Source organism: Pongo pygmaeus, chromosome 1, assembly GCF_028885625.2.
Source record: "Pongo pygmaeus isolate AG05252 chromosome 1, NHGRI_mPonPyg2-v2.0_pri, whole genome shotgun sequence".
NCBI classification, from domain to species: domain Eukaryota; kingdom Metazoa; phylum Chordata; class Mammalia; order Primates; family Hominidae; genus Pongo; species Pongo pygmaeus.
In genome coordinates, this window is record NC_072373.2 from 92,156,451 (window position 1) to 92,173,118 (window position 16,668).

The 16,668-nt window shown below is 43.8% G+C and overlaps 1 protein-coding gene across 1 annotated transcript; it reads left to right on the forward strand.

Moving 5' to 3' along the window:
• The first annotated feature begins 3,183 nt into the window (after positions 1-3,183).
• On the forward strand, positions 3,184-16,158 carry SMIM42 (small integral membrane protein 42). The gene is made up of 2 exons (XM_054447415.1): positions 3,184-3,354; positions 12,945-16,158. The coding sequence occupies exon 2, from the start codon at positions 15,371-15,373 to the stop codon at positions 15,581-15,583; it is 213 nt and encodes a 70-aa protein (XP_054303390.1). The 5' UTR covers positions 3,184-3,354; positions 12,945-15,370; the 3' UTR covers positions 15,584-16,158.
• The last annotated feature ends 510 nt before the right edge of the window (positions 16,159-16,668 follow it).

Sequence of the window (16,668 nt, forward strand, 5' to 3'; positions counted from 1 at the left end):
TGCCCAGGGAACATGATGGGCACACTCTTAGGGAGTATGATGGACTTTCCACGTACCCTGTTATGTGCAGGCCAATGGAGCTATCGAACAATGGAATCACTAGCTGGCTCAGACAGCAACAGAAAAAGGACATCAAGGCAGCCTGCTGGTGTGGAATACCTGCATCTGACTACAGCAGTATGGACACTAAATTCTGCACTCCAATGCAAAAAAACATGGCACTGCAGCACATGTTGGGAAAACACTGAGCTTGGTGGAGATGGAGGTCAACCAGGCAGCCGTTTGATTAGGCTATGCCTGGAAAATCCCAATCTCAGTATTCCCAACCATTCTTTTTCTGTTTTCCCTTAAGAGTGCATATTCTGGAGGTGAGTTCAAGATTCAGGCCATTATGGCACCCTGAACAGGGCCTCCCCAACTCTAATATTCAGGTGATAGTTCCCCTGCTGCCTCCCTTCTATGGGATACCACAGGGGTGGGAGACAGAATCAAGGAGTACCAGGGTGTTAGGGTTCCTCTAGTGGCACTGGGGAAGTCTAATCTTTCCAGTCAGGTGGGTAGTGTTATCAGATGTAAAATTTGTACCCAACGTAATTTCCCTACATGGGCTAGACAACTGAGGCTGCAAGGTCTAGGTCAAGCAACAAGGGTAATGGGTGCCTACAGAGGTGGTAGCCTGGGGACTGGGACAGACTGGGTCGCTACACCACCTCAGCCCAATGCCTATCTGTTAGGCAGGAACTACCTGGACCTCAGGGAAGGGGAAGAGGAAGTAACCTGTCAATCTACTTCTTCCATGAGGACATGGCAGTAGAAGCCCGGAGCATAACACTTTCATTAGGCGTTCCCAAGCTGTGACCATTGCAGGTTACCAGACTAAGTGCTGGATCCTCCATCCCAGACTTTATTCTGTTACAGACCACACAGACCTTCTCATCCTGCTAATGGTATAGTACACCAGCATTCCTAAGGCCACAATGTACACTAACAGAATCCAAGCCCTGGTTACTGAGTGAGGATCTGGCACTTGCCGCTTGAGAGGGGGCTAGAGGTGCCTGTTACAACTTAACTGACTCAAAGTGTCATAACCACACCTAACAAAACCTTGGTGGGCTCATGCTTTAACACAACATGGTCCTTTGGCTACTTGGATCAGAAATGTCCCAGCAGTGATGACAAAAAGAAGGACTGAACAAATGCTAGTCCTCTGCATAGGAGCTTCATGAGCAATATCGAATGGGAGAACTGAGCTCATGCAGCTATGTGATTAATGAGGCCTAGCTGGTGAAGCCAGTGCCTCCATGCTATGAACAGGTCACTGAACAATACAACAGGGGAATGGATGCTGTATGCACCTGAGGGCTACATCTTTCTCTGAGGGCAGTTGGGGGTGACCTAAATATGGAAGGGGCAATGTCATGCCTGAAAAGCTGATGGATAAGGGGATTCCATACATTGAGCCTGCTGGAGGTGCCCCTAGACAGCACTCCTTGGAGTGAGGTGCACTGTTGGGCCAGCAACCTAAACCTGTACGCCAGGCTACCTAGGGACTTGCTAGGAGGAGGAGCTGACTCTGGAATTATGTCCTTTATGAGAGCTTTGGTACCATACATAGGAGTCAGAGCTGAAAAAAAAATAATCTGTCCCTGACCATGAAAGATATTTTTTCTTCCACTGCCCCTGCCCCTGCCCCTGCTGTAGCAGCCCAGCAGATATCCTTCAACTTATTCAGGAAGGTTGTTTTGGACAACAGAATTCTTCTAGGCTTCCTTTTAGATCAGTCAGGAGGAATGTCATTGCCAACACTTCCTGCTCTATCTAGATAAACACCTCAGGCACTGTGGAGACACACGTGGAGGAGATCCGAATGCAGCCCCCCCTGCTGCAGACAGTGGGGACACCTGAAGAATCCTTCTTTGGCCTCTTTAATGAATTCTTATCTGGATCACTGGAACCTTGGGTAGGTCACTGCTCAGGCAAGTAGAGCCACCCTGCTTGTGACTATAATACTCCTGGGCCTAATGAAATGTACTCTGGCTCACTCAGTGATGTTGCACCAAGATTGTGTCAGTGAAGGTGTCACATCGACCTGACAAGGCAAACCTCTACCTCCAGATCTGGGGAAGTCTGTGGACGTACAAAATGCACTAGCTTTGCTAAGACGGATATCTGGGTTGGTAGGGGGTGACTGCAGGACAGTCCTCCAGGGGGCCTTGGACTGACCTAATTCTCACCCCCTTTCTTGCTTGCAGTTCTCAAAAACACTATAGAATATGCTGAAAACGTAATACCCAAAATAGGCCTGTCATGGTGGTTCATGCTTGTAACCCTAGCACTTTGGGAGGCCGAGGCAGGCAGATCACTTGAGGTCAGGAGTTCGAGACCAGCCTGGCCAACATGGTAAAACCCTGTCTCTACTAAAAATAGAAAAATTAGCCAGGTATGGTGGCGGGCACTTGCAATCCCAGCTACTCGGGAGGCTGAGGCAGGAGAATAGCTTGAACCCGGGAGGCGGAGGTTGCAGTGAGCTGAGATCATACCATTGCCCTCCAGCTTAGGCAACAGAGCAAGACTCCTTCTCAAACAAACAAACAAACAAACCCAAAATAGGCAGTAACTGCCTGAAACAGCCCAAGCCTCGTTTCTGTCCCTCCTAGAAAAAGTAACATCTGGAGCTAGAGAGAAGCTGCCTGGGGCAGCCCGGGCTTTATTCCTCTCTCCTCTGGAAGCAGGATGCCCTTCCCAGCTTTGCCCAGTGAATCACATGACCCCTGAGATATGTAACTCAGGCGGAACTGCCTTTCAGGGCCTCTCAGCTGTGGTTTGTGGGGGGCATGTACAGTCAAGACTCCATCCTTCCCAGGCAGCTGTCTTGAGCCTTGAGGACTGCCTCACAATGCATCCCAGGCTTCTTTTGTCCCTTGCTGCCTGTCTGTATTATAATAAAGCCACTTCACATTACTTGTTGCATGTGAGCGTGTCTCCAACAGACACTGGTAGCACTTCAGGCCAGGATGCAGTGGGCGGAAGTGTGTGGATTCCTATTCCTGGCAGTTAGCATAGTGACGATCTCTGCTGTCCTGCCCATGGTGGGATTGGTGATTAGTCTTGCTTCATCGTTATGTGAATGCTCCTGTTTGTCCTCAGTTTGAGGTCATAATTGACAATTCCACGGTTCCAGATACATAACATTCTGCTACACAGATGCTGTTTCCTTTGCCCAGCACACCTGTCACCCACCTCAACCCTTTCTCTCTTTCCCCATCTTTCTGTGGCTAGCTCCTCCTCATTCTTTAGGTCTCAGTGTAGACAGCACCACTATCAGGAAGAAGTCCTGACACTGCCAGGCCTAAGGTAGGAGACTAATCTTCTGCTTCCAAAGCTCCCTGTGCCTCCCTCATCACAGCGCTTCCCAATTATATTTCAAATTAGTCTGTCTTCCCGGACTAGACTAAGCCCCATGAGGGCTGAGACAGTGTGAGCCCGTTTTGTTCATGTTTGCACCCAAAGTACCTTGTGTACAAAAGGCACACAATATTAGTTGACTAAACTTGTGAACGAATTTTTTTTATAATTTTGAGGAAGAGGGAGCTTGTGTGTGTTTGGAAAAAGCCTGGACTCCTATTGATAACACCACCACCCCTGCAGCCCACTCCTCCTCGAGAGCCACTGCCCTTTATTCCTGCTGCACATATCAGATTATGTTTGCAGAAAAATATTTGAAATATCTAAAGGGCTGTATTTGAATCTGCACTTCTATAAATCATATTTATTTGGTCAACCCCATCCTGTAAAGGCTTGCAAAAGAGAAAACTATGAGACAGCTAAGGATGGCGTATTATCCTGAACTTTTTGCTCCATTCCTCACATGGCTTTTCTTGGTTAATTAAAAGCCTGACTCGGGCGGGTGCGGTGGCTCACACCTGTAATCCCAGCACTTTGGGAGGCCGAGGTGGGAGGATCACAAGGTAAGAGATTGAGACCATCCTGGCCAACATGGTGAAACCCTGTCTCTACTAAAAATACAAAAATTAGCTAGGCGTGGTGGCGTATGCCTGTAGTCCCACCTACTCGGGAGGCTAAGGCAAGAGAATCGCTGGAACCTGGCCGGTGGAGGTTGCAGTGAGTGGAGATCATGCCACTGCACTTCAGCCTGGTGACAGAGCAAGACTCCATCTTAAAAAACAAACAAACAAAAAAAAAGCCTGACTCAGCCAGTAGGAGCTCCCTTCCCGTCAACTGACTATAATGAAAGGGAAATTATGGCTTCTTCTACTACTACACAACAGCCTTTGGATGCAACATTCCACCATTTATTTGTTCAACAAAATACTATTAACGTTAACTGACCTCGAAGGGCTGAGAGGGCTTTAATGTACATCCAGCTGGGGCCCTTCATGCTACTAGGGACACAGTGAGTGATGAAAGCTTCCCCAAAGTAAGGATATTCCTATGCTTGGACACTAAGGTAGAGTTCTCAGGGGCTAGGGCCTGTCCTTTCTTCACTTTCTCTTCTTCTCCACACCTCCACAATGGAACAGAAAGCAACAGTTGTGCCCTAGAAAAAAATGCCTCTTGGTCTTCAGAACCCTGGGGTGAAACAGAATATCATTCCCAGGAAGTAGCTCCAGACATAAAATTCTCCCCATATTATCTGCCCTGGGTCATCTATTTTGTTCTTTAAAATAGGGGCAGCATTTTTGTCTAAAAAAAAAAAAAGTTCCTAGATTAAATAAAACATTAATTAATCTAGAATATTGCACTCATCTGTTCACCCAATGAATATATATTGAGGAATATTTATATGCAAGTTTCTGTGGATACTTAAAGATATAATTCCTGCTCTCAAGTTGCTCACGATCTAGTGAGAAAAGGGAACAGTTTCAGCACTAAGCACTATGATAGGGTTATACATTTATGGCCAGAAAGTGGAGGAGGTCAGGGGTAGCTTCTCAAGGAAAACAACACTGGCTTAGTCTTAAAGTTGGGGTGACCAAGCAGAGAAGGGTGGAGGGAGGTGATGCAGAATTGCGGGCAGAGTGAACACCAGGTACAGAAGCCAGGCGATCATAGACATAAGCCCTTGCTGAGCACTTATCCTGGGATGGATGCTACATTAAGAGCTCAACCACAAATCTTTGAAATAGGGCCTATGCCCCCTTTCATATATGAGGAAACTGAGGCGTGGAAGGGCTAACTACATAAATTGAACAAAGTCACAGTTTTCTTAACAAGTGATGAAGCCAAGACTCAAACCAGAAAGTTTGAGTCCAGAGTCACTGCTCTTCACCACTTCATTAGCTGGAACTTGCTATTGATGTAAAGTGTCTTTTGTAAAGGAATATAAGATGCCCGATAAAGTAGGACAGGAAAACAGACTAGGCAGTGGACAGAAAAGCATGTCATGAATGTAGAGTTTATAAGCCCTGTGGTGGCATTTGGACTTATATTAAAGGCAACAGGGACCCAAATGATGGATTTTAAGGAGAGAAGTGGCCTGACTTATTTATGTGTATTATTCCATTAACATTGAATAGTACGGATGATAACAGAATAAGACTACTAGAAGTAAGAAGACCATTGGTAAACTATTGTGGTGACCCAGGCAAGAACTGATGAGGACCAGGAAGTGAAAGCTTGAACTAAGGTAGAAGCAATGAGGATAAGGAGGAAGAGATGGGTATAGAGGGTGTTTCAGAAGTGGAATTGACAGGACATTAAAACTGAATCAGTGCAGAGAATCACGAAGAAAGACCAGTCATGAATCCCAGGTGCTTTGTTTTAGAGGTAGGGTATGGAGGAGAAGCAGATTTGAATGAGAAGATAATTAGGGTGGGTTTGGGTGTGATGGATTACAGATGCTTGTGGGAAGATTCAATTAGCCAAGACAATGGGAAGTTCCCTATATGAGTCTGGAGTTAGGAGTGAAATCTGAGTAGAGATATATATTAGAGAGCCATTGGAACATAGGCTGTCATTGAGACCATGAGAATGGGCGAGATAACCCAGAGAGGATCTCAAAAGATAAGAAGACTGAGGGTGGACACTAGGGAAACACCAAACACACAGAAGGAGAACTAGAGGAAGGAGGCAGAGGAGGAGCTGAAATAGGAGAAAAATTGTGGGGGCATGCCACCACTGAAGCAAAGAGGAGAAAGAGGTTTAGAGAATGAGGAATTGATCAGTTCTGCTATGTCAAGGTAGAATTGGAAAGTGCTCTTATATATGGGATGAAGTTGTTTGTTGTTGGCCCTGGGAAAAATTGAGTGGTGAGGATGGAAGAAAAATCAAAGTGGGTTTCAGAGCATGTGGAAGGGAGGGGATGGAGGCAGCACTTTTCAGGAAGCTTGGCTTTGACGGAAAGTAGGAGAGAACACAGGAGCAAGGGAGTTGTTTGTTCGGTGGTTTGGTTTGGTTTGGTTTGGTTTTTAAATAAGAGAGACTTAGCATGGTGTATTAGTTTCCTATTGCTGCTGTAACAAATTATTACAAACTTATTGACTTAAAATAATACAAATTTACTGCCTTATAGTTCTGGAGATCAGGAGTTCTAAAATGGGTTGGCAGGGCTGCATTTCTCGGGGAGACTCTAGGGGAGAATCTATTTCCTTTCTTTTTCTAGCTTCTAGAGTCCTCTTACATTCCTTGGTTTGCATCCCTTCATCAGTCTTCAAAGCCAGCGGTTTACCATTTTCCAATCTCTCTCTCTCTGTCTGTCTCTCTCTCTCCCACTACCCCTTCCCTCTCTCTGCTTCTGTTGTCACATTGCTTTATGTCTGATTTTTTTAAGAACCCTTGTGAATTCATTGGGCCTACCCAAATAATCCAGGACAGTCTCCTCATTTCAGGATCCTTAGTCATATCGGCAGAGTCCCTTTTATTATATGAGGTAACATATTCACAGATTCTGGGAACTAGGATGTGGACATCTTTGGGGGGTTATTACTCAACTAACCACATATGGTATCTCTGCCTGGCATATAGTAAGTGCTCAAAAATATTATTACAATAAAGGTGCTGGGAAAACTGGCTAGCCATATGTAGAAAGCTAAAACTGGATCCCTTCCTTACACCTTACACAAAAATTAATTCAAGATGGATTAAAGACTTAAATGTTAGACCTAAAACCATAAAAACCCTAGAAGAAAACCTAGGCAATACCATTCAGGACATAGGCATGGGCAAGGACTTCATGTCTAAAACACCAAAAGCAATGGCAACAAAAGCCAAAATTGACAAATGGGATCTAATTAAACTAAAGAGCTTCTGCACAGCAAAAGAAACTACCATCAGAGTGAACAGGCAACATACAGAATGGGAGAAAATTTTTGCAATCTACTCATCTGACAAAGGGCTAATATCCAGAATCTACAAACAACTCAAACAAATTTACAAGAAAAAAACAACCCCATCAACAAGTGGGCGAACGATATGAACAGACACTTCTCAAAAGAAAACATTTATACAGCCAACAGACACATGAAAAAATGCTCATCATCACTGGCCATCAGAGAAATGCAAATCAAAACCACAGTGAGATACCATCTCACACCAGTTAGAATGGTGATCATTAAAAAGTCAGGAAACAACAGGTGCTGGAGAGGATGTGGAGAAATAGGAACACTTTTACACTGTTGGTGGGACTGTAAACTAGTTCAACCATTGTGGAAGACAGTGTGGCGATTCCTCAGGGATCTAGAACTAGAAATACCATTTGACCCAGCCATCCCATTACTGGGTATATACCCAAAGGATTATAAATCATGCTGCTATAAAGACACATGCACACGTATGTTTATTGCAGCACTATTCACAATAGCAAACACTTGGAACCAACCCAAATGTCCAACAATGATAGACTGGACTAAGAAAATGTGGCACATATACACCATGGAATACTATGCAGCCATAAAAAATGATGAGTTCGTGTCCTTTGCAGGGACATGGATGATGCTGGAAACCATCATTCTCAGCAAACTATCACAAGGACAAAAAACCAAACACCACATGTTCTCACTCATAGGTGGGAATTGAACAATGAGAACACTTGGACACAGGAAGGGGAACATCACACACCAGGGTCTGTTGTGGGGTGGGGGGAGGGGAGAGGGATAGCATTAGGAGATATACCTAATGTAAATGACGAGTTAATGGGTGCAGCACACCAACATGGCACATGTATACATATGCAACAAAGCTACACGTTGTGCACATGTACCCTAGAACTTAAAGTATAATAAAAATATATATATAAATAAATAAACATTTCTATGCTGAGGAGAAAGAGCCATCAGAAAGAAAGACATTACAAACACAGGAAAGAAAGAAAGAGAGAGAGAGATTCTGAAAGAGAGAAAGCAAGAATCCCTTAGGCCAAAGGGATGGGACCCAGAACACAGCCAGAAGGAGGGACACTCTGGACATTAAGTGAGATAATGTACACGCAGCTGGCAATAATTTTTAAAATGTAGCATTCGCTACATATTTGTTTGCCTGCCTTATTCCTCAAGTGTTCCTACACTAGTGAAGGATTATGGTATCATCCCTGCCTCAACCTGACAACCCAGCCATATACTATTATGTAAGCTCTCCAAAACTTCACTTCTGATTTATCATTGCTTCTTCCAGAGCTCCTGGCTCTTTCTCCTTGGCAACAACAACAACAAAAAAATTAATTAATTAATTGTTTTAAAAAAAGCAATCTCAATACATGTTTTGGGATAAATAAATTAATGAATTAATGAAAGAACAAATGAACAGACTTGTGGACTGGGAGAACAGTGATTTAGGGTGATCAGAAAGTAGTAGCTTCTCAGTCTTCATTGACTTCTTCATTGCTCCCACCTGGGACACCTCCCTTCCTGTTCTTTAAGTTTTGTCTTTAAGAACAGGAAGGGAAGTGTCCTAGGTGGGAGGAATTCTTCAGACATAGAAAAAGGAAAGAGGGCAGGGCAAAGAGGTATGGGGGAGTCAAGTGAAAACACTGGCTGTGGCCCAGCGCGGTGGCTCACGCCTGTAATCCCAGCACTTTGGGAGGCTGAAGCGGGTGGATCACTTGAGGTCAGGAGTTCAAGGCTAGCCTGGCCAACATGGTGAAACCCCATCTCTGCTAAAAGTACAAAAATTAGCCAGTCGTGGTGGTGCACGCCTGTAGTCCCAGATACCCAGAAGGCTAAGGCAGGAGAATAGCTTGAATCCAGGAGGTGGGGGTTGCAGTGAGCCGAGATCACACCACTGCACTTCAGCCTAGGCGACAGAGCGAGACTCTGTCTCAAAAAACAAACAAACAAAAACAACCAAAAAAATACAAACCACTTGCTGAAGTAGTTGAACAGGTAATTAGTAGAGGGCACTACAAGCCCCTAAGAATGAGTTTGCAATGGCACAAGATATACATTGGTGATAGTTAATAATACTGTACTATAAACTGGGAAATTGCTAAGAGAGTAGATTTCATGGGCTCTCACTACTTAAAAAAAAAAAGGAAAGATAACTATGTGAGGAAGTGGACATGTTAATTTGCTTGACAGTGGTACTCATTTCACTATGTATATAAAAAAACTATGTTGTATACCTTTAAAATATATTATTTTTACTTTAAAAACTTTTTAAATAAAAATTAGAAAAAAAGCTAATGACTCTAGATTTCTCAGAGATACATGAACAGTACTACAACAGAAGAAGCATGAGAATAAAAAAAGCACTGTGCTGGAAAAATTTTTTTTAATCCTAAATTAAATGCTTGATTCTAGCACTAATTTCTGCATGACCTTGAGCAAATTACTCAGTCTCATTGAGCCTCAGTTAGCTGAAAGGACAAAGCGAGCTGATGCAGGTATAACAGCCCAGTAGCTAGCGCAAGAAAAGAAATAATGCCAGTGGCTCAAGCCTGTAATCCCAACACTTTGGGAGGCCAAAGCAGGTGGATCGCCTATGGTCAGGAGTTCAAGAACAGCCTGACCAACATGATGAAACCCCTTCTCTACTAAAAATACAAAAACTGGTCGGGAGGCCGGGCGCGGTGCCTCGCGCCTGTAATCCCAGCACTTTGGGAGGCCAAGATGGGCGGATTACGAGATCAGGAGATCGAGACCATCCTGGCTAACATGGCAAAACCCCGTCTCTACTAAAAATACAAAAAAATTAGCTGGGCGTGGTGGCGGGCTCCTGTAGTCCCAGCTACTTGGAAGGCTGAGGCAGGAGAATGGTGTGAACCCAGGAGGCGGAGCTTGCAGTGAGCCGAGATCGCGCCACTGAACTCTAGCCTGGGCGACAGAGCAAGACTCCATCTCAAAAAAATAATAATAATAATAAATAAACATAATTTTAAAAAGAACTGGTCAGGAGTGGTGGCGGACACCTGTAATCCCAGCTACTCAGGAGGCTGAGGCAGGAGAATCACTTGAACCAGGGAGGCAGAGGTTGCAGTGAGCCAAGATCGTGTCATTGCACTCCAGCCTGGGCAACAAGAGTGAAACTCCATCTCAAAAATAAAAACAGAAAAGAAAAGAAAAGAAAAAGAAAGAAAGAAAGAAAGCAATAAATTATTGCTGTTACTATCTCTCAGAGTTGTTATAAATAAAACACCATGTCAAAGCACCTAGGAAATCATCTTAGTGGAGGTTCGGTGAACTTTAATCTCTTCTCTTCCACATTAGAAATTTAAACTAAATGCTCTCAAGGGATGAGAGACACTGGAAGCTGGGAGGCTCTTGGAACTCTGTTGCCATCATCAAGGCGAGAAAACTCAGGGCCTGGTTCAGAGTCCATGGAGGACTCAGGTATTTGAGGTTTAAGTGGTTGGTACATAATGTCTTCCTTTTCCACCTTAATATATAACTTGTCTCTTTTTCTCAGCCAAGTTTTGAACCAGTGGAGACAAAGAAATGAGACAGATAGCAAAACTCACCTTTATAACCTATTTAAAAAAAAACATGGTGGACTGACTCACCACCCAACATAATTATCAATGGAAAACACAGGTCTCTCACTCCTAGGGACATAGCCCTGGGAAATGTACAGAAAGCAGCAGGTGCATGGGGTGCTTTCTGCATCCTGGGGCCAAGAGTGACAGCCAGAGCCTAGAGAGGCCAGGAGTGTTTGTTTAATAGGGTTTCTTCCCCAAGAAAGAAAACACCAGCAACGTAGAGAAAGTGTTCTCCCAATGGCATGTTCTATTTCTTTTTTTCTACTTAGGCTTCCAGATACAGCCCTCTAGGTCATCCAGAGGTGCCAGCCAGCCCTCACCAGTGGTCAGCTTTTCCTCAGTGGAGTGGTGGGTGAACCAGTGGAGCTTGCTCTAAAGATACTAGAGGGAGCCAAAGCTGTCTGGCCCTTCAGTGTGACTCAGTTTCCAGACTCTTTCTCTTTAGACATAAATGAAGAATAAGTCAACCTCGATATCTTTGAGGGTTGGTTCAGGGGATGATGTGTTGTGGGGTTTTCCCACAGGTCAGCAGTCCAACTACCAGGGCCAGATCCCCATCAAAGAATCCTCAGTGCCAGCCAGAAACAATGATGAACTCCTCGTGTAAAGGGAGTTTGGGGCAACCGGTCAAACCATGGCCTCATGAGAAGCAGCTGACTAGGGAATGAGAGAGGAATACAAAAGACAAGGCACTGCAAAGCCAAGTCTGGTTGGGGAGAAGAAATCAATATGCCTGAAACAGGGAACCAGAAAGGACTCAGACAAAACTGCTGACAAGTATGGGGTTTCTTGGGGTAGGTGGTGAAAATATTCCAAAATAAGATTATAGCAATGTTTTAATAACCCCCTGGATATAATAAAAAACATAGAATTGTACACTTTAAATGGGTGAATTGTGTGGTATGTGAATTATATATCTCAATAAAGATATTTTAAAAAGAAGACACAGGCTGGGCGCAGTGGCTCACGCCTGTAATATCAACACTTTGGGAGGCTGAGGTGGGCAGATAGCTTGAGCCCAGGAGTTTGAGAACAGCCTGGGCAACATGGTGAAACTCTGTCTCTGCAAAAAATACAAAAAAAAAAAAAAAAATAGCCAGGTGTGGTGGTGTTAGCTGTAGGTATGGTGGCATGCACCTGTAGTCCCACCTACAAGGGAAGCTGAGGTGGGAGGATCATCTGAACCTAGAAGGTTGAGGGCATGCCACTGCACTCCAGCCTGGGCAACAGAGCAAGACCCTGTTAGTGTGCCAAAAATTGTGTGACGTTAGTCACTTCCCTTCTTTATGCCTCAGTTTCCTCATCTATTAGGTGAAAGAGTGGGAATAGATGAGCTCTCTAAGGTTCCCGTATTAACTTCCTGGGGCTGCCATAACAGATTACCACAAATTTGGTGGTTCAAGGCAACAGAAATTCATTCTCTCACAGCTCTGAAGGCTAAAAGTCTGAAATCAAGATATAAATACTAGGCTCCCTCCAGAGGCTATAGGGGAGAATCCACTCCTTGCCCCTCCCAGTTTTTGGTGACTGTTGTCATTCCTTGGCTTGTGGCTGCATCTCTCTCTCTGCTCTGTCTCCTTCTCCTTTGCATTCTGTCTCTTTCAAAACTTCTTTCTCCTTTCTCTTAGAAGGATACATGTGATTGTATTTAGGCCCCACTTGGATCATCTAGGATAAACTTCTCCTCTCAAGATCCTTAACTTAATCACATCTTTTGCCATTCCCATGCTCTAGGGAATTGATATAGATATCTTGGAATTGGGGGTGGGGGGCAATTTACTTATAGATCTTTGCACGTTTATAAGAGAGTGAGAGAACTGACTTGAGAAAAGTTGAACTACCTTGTTTTTTCCAGAAACCTCCTCTTCACTTCCCTTCACCTCCATCCTAGATCGTATTTAAAATAACTTACACTTGTATGGAATTTTATGTCTTGAAAGTTATTATGCATTTATCAGCTCATTTTATTCTCATAAAAACCTATAAATTTGATATTATCACTATAATTCCATTTCAGATAAGTAAATGGAGGCTCAGAGACAATAAATGACCTAACCAAGGTCACTAGCATGTAAAGTATTAGTGCCCAGACTCTGATCTGAGTCCCTGGACTTCAAATCCTGTGACTTCCGCACTGCCATCATTTGCCTGACCCTTGGTATAGCACCAAGCGGTTCTACACAAAGAAGAGTGGATGCACTTGGAGTAGATTCACTTTTTCCCATTCCTCCTGCTAAACTAAACACAGCTAAAACCCCTGGACATTATATATAAAACTAACATAAAAAGACAGAATGGTGCAGAGAAAGAAGCAGACTGACTAGCAACCTTGGAACCTTGATTTTGGAACCCAAGAATTGAATGGCAGTGAGTTCGTGGATTTTCTTTTTGCCTCGCATATCCTGAACTAGGTGCTAGAGAAGCAGCCCAGAAATGCCAAAGAGCATGCACAAAATAAAGTCCCAAGAAAAGCCTGCTTGTTCTCTTTAGCCAAAGCACTAGGAAGGCAATTCAGCAAGGCAGAAACTTTTAGAGAATAACTGCCCTACTCTAGCCAAACACCATGGGAAAAAATCACAGCCCCACCACCACCCCTGTTAGCAAAGGCCAAGTGGGGAGCCTAAACTTCCACCTTTAATTAGCTGTAAGGAGCTACCCTCCCCAGACTCCACCCCTCACCAGGGTGTTATCAGAGAATATGGAGTGGGGAGCTGGGACTTTCATCCCTATCCAGAGGTAACGAGCTCTCTCTCCAGCAGCAGTAACAAGGCACCCTTCCAACTCTGCCAGGATGAAGTCAGAGGAGGCCACCTGGGAAGTCTGGAATCCCATATCCACCAGTAAAGCACCCTTCTCCCCACTCTGGGTAGTCAAAGGAGGCTGAGTGGAGAACCTGGACCTTCACCCTTGCTTGGCATTAGCAAAATGAAACCCCCTCCCTTAACAGGCATGGTGTCAGAGGAAGCCTGCTAAAACAAAAGATTTAAGTAAGATCCAGAGTCTCATAACACCCAAAATGTCCAGTGTACAATTAAAAAAATCACACATCATACCAAGAACCAGGAAAATCTCAACTTGAATGAAAAAAAAAAATCAGCAGATGGCTACACCGAGATGACACAGATATTGGAATTATCTGACAAAGATATGAATACTCTTGGCATAAAAAATAGAAAATCCTATTGAATAGAAGCTAAATAGAAATTTTAGAACTGAAAAATATAAGCACCAAAGTAAAAAAACTCATTGGATGAGTTCAATGGCAGAACAAAGGGGACAGAGGAAAGAATCCATGAACTTGAAAACAGAACTGTAGAAATGACCCAAGCTCCGCACGGTGGGTCACGCCTGTAATCCCAGCACTTTGGGAGGCCGAGGAGGGAGGATCACTTGAGGTCAGGAGTTCAAGACCAGCCTGGCCAACATGATGAAACCCCGTCTCTACTAAAAATGCAAAAATTAGCTGGGCGTGGTGGCGGGTGCCTGTAATCCCAGCTACTCCAGAGGCTGAGGCAGAAGAATCCCTTGGATCCGGGAGGCAGAAGTTGCAGTGAGCCGAGATTGTGCCATCGCACTCCAGCCTGGGGAAGAAGAACGAGACTTCATAAAAAAAAATAAAAAAGAAAAAAAGAAATGACCCGAGCTGAATAACTTTAAATTGTGTAAATACACAGACTTTCCTTATCTTCTTGAGTTGTCTAAATTGTGTGATGGCTGAAGCAAAAAGTATAACATGGCCTGAATGTGGATCTCAAGGTATATAGATGAAACATTTAATACAATTATATCATAAGTGGAAAAACAAGGGACTTACAAGAAGGTAAGGTTTCTACTTTTGTATTGAAGTGATAGAATATGGACATCCGCTGATCTTTTTTGTTTTTTATTTTTTGAAACAGAGTCTTACTCTGTTGCCCAGTAGTGCAGTGGCAACATTAAGTGAAGAGTACACAGGACCTTTTTTTAGTATCTTTGCAACTTCCTGTATGTCTAAAATTATTTTAAAATCAAAAAGGTTTTTAAAAAGAGGATCAAAAAAAAAGAATAAAAGGGAACTGAAGGGGCATCATCACAGGCAATCTGGAGGCCATACTTGAGGGGAGACGGTGCTCAGAGAACACAGGTTTCCGGACTGGAACCTAGTCTCACCCTCCAGTGACATCACAAAGCCTCAGAAGCCCCACCGACCACCCAGAAGTTTTGCTAACAGAACTATCATCTGTGTTTGTATTGGAAGCAGTTGTTTGGCCTTGCTGAGCAAACGTCTATGCCTTCTCCATTACATCCGAAGGAGAATAGTCCCATGTTTGGAACGGAATCAGTAGATGTTTGGTCGCTGTACCACATCCACTCCTAGGATATAACAAGAACAGGCCCAATTCTCTTGGTGGTGTGGGCAGTCGGCTTGCACCACGTACCTACCTCGGCTCTTTTTGGAAGCTTATGTCCTCCCCACAACTTCCAGCTTTCTTATGGGACAAGGGTACACTCACCACTGCCGTATCTAATCCTACTTACCTGGTAAACGTTCTCTTCTTCTTTACACCCCTGATGACTCTGGTCACTCTATTCATCCTGGTCTGGAAAGTAACCAAAGACAAAAGCAACAAGAACAGAGAGACACACCCAAGAAAGGAGGCAACACGGCTGCCATAAAGATCTGGATCTCTTGGTGGGGACTCCACTGAGGTGAAGACCTGATTGTACAAGAGGCAGGGCCACTGGAGCTGTCTCAGAGCCCAGAGCCTGGGGAGCCAGAGTTGCTTTAGCCACCCTATTCCTCCATTGCCAGATGTCCCCCCAGGCCTCATTTCCTTCCTCTGCCACCACCCTTCTTATAATGCACTCCTCCTGCGGTTCTTTGGCTTGTCCCAGCTTCTGAGTTTGAATGTCTTTTTTTTTTTTTTTTTTTTTTTTGTGGATCTTCAAGACTGAAATAGTAAATGGCTCTTGATTTCTGCACTAACAGAGGAAAGAAACAAGTACATGGAAAAGTAAAAATTGATTACAAAGCCTAAATTTTCCTCTATAAATTGGGCATGTGCTGACTGTGGGATATTGAAATTATTGGGAGCTTACAGCATCTCAAGTTATATAATGAAGCTATTCTGGAAGCTCATTTCCAGAAGATCCTTGAAATGAAATGGCTCGCTCTATGCTGAATTGTAGGTACACTCCTTCCTCCTCTTCACTTAATGCTGGGAGTAAAAAGTATTTTTTTCTTAAGAAATGATTTGAAGTACCATACACTTTTCTCTCCTCTTCTCTCTCACCCTCCAACTTAGTGGGTTGACAAAATTTTAAAATATCATATCCTAAAATGATAATTTTTCTTTTTCTTTTTTTGTCCTTTCAGAATTTGGAGCAAGTTAACTCCTTTTTCAAATGAAATCCAAATTAAAGAGGCAGTTTTTTGAAAAACCAAACTCTTATCCAATTCAGTTTGGGTAACCCTAGGGAGCATTTTATTACTTGCCTGAAATGAATGAATATTTTTCTAGGAGAAGAACCTCTTTGCCCAACTCTATTGTTAACTCTTCCTTTTAGAAGCATCATATCAGGTGTCCCCTTGCTTCAACCCTCACATGCATTTGACTCTGGAAGTCTTAAACCAGGGCCCCTTCCCTTTAAACCTTTCCCCCATTGCTTACAGTCATGGAACTGTGTTTGGCCACTGGAATAAGAAGTCACTCGGGGTATGTGGCCATGCACTCTGCATGTCAAAGCATGGGTCACTCTTT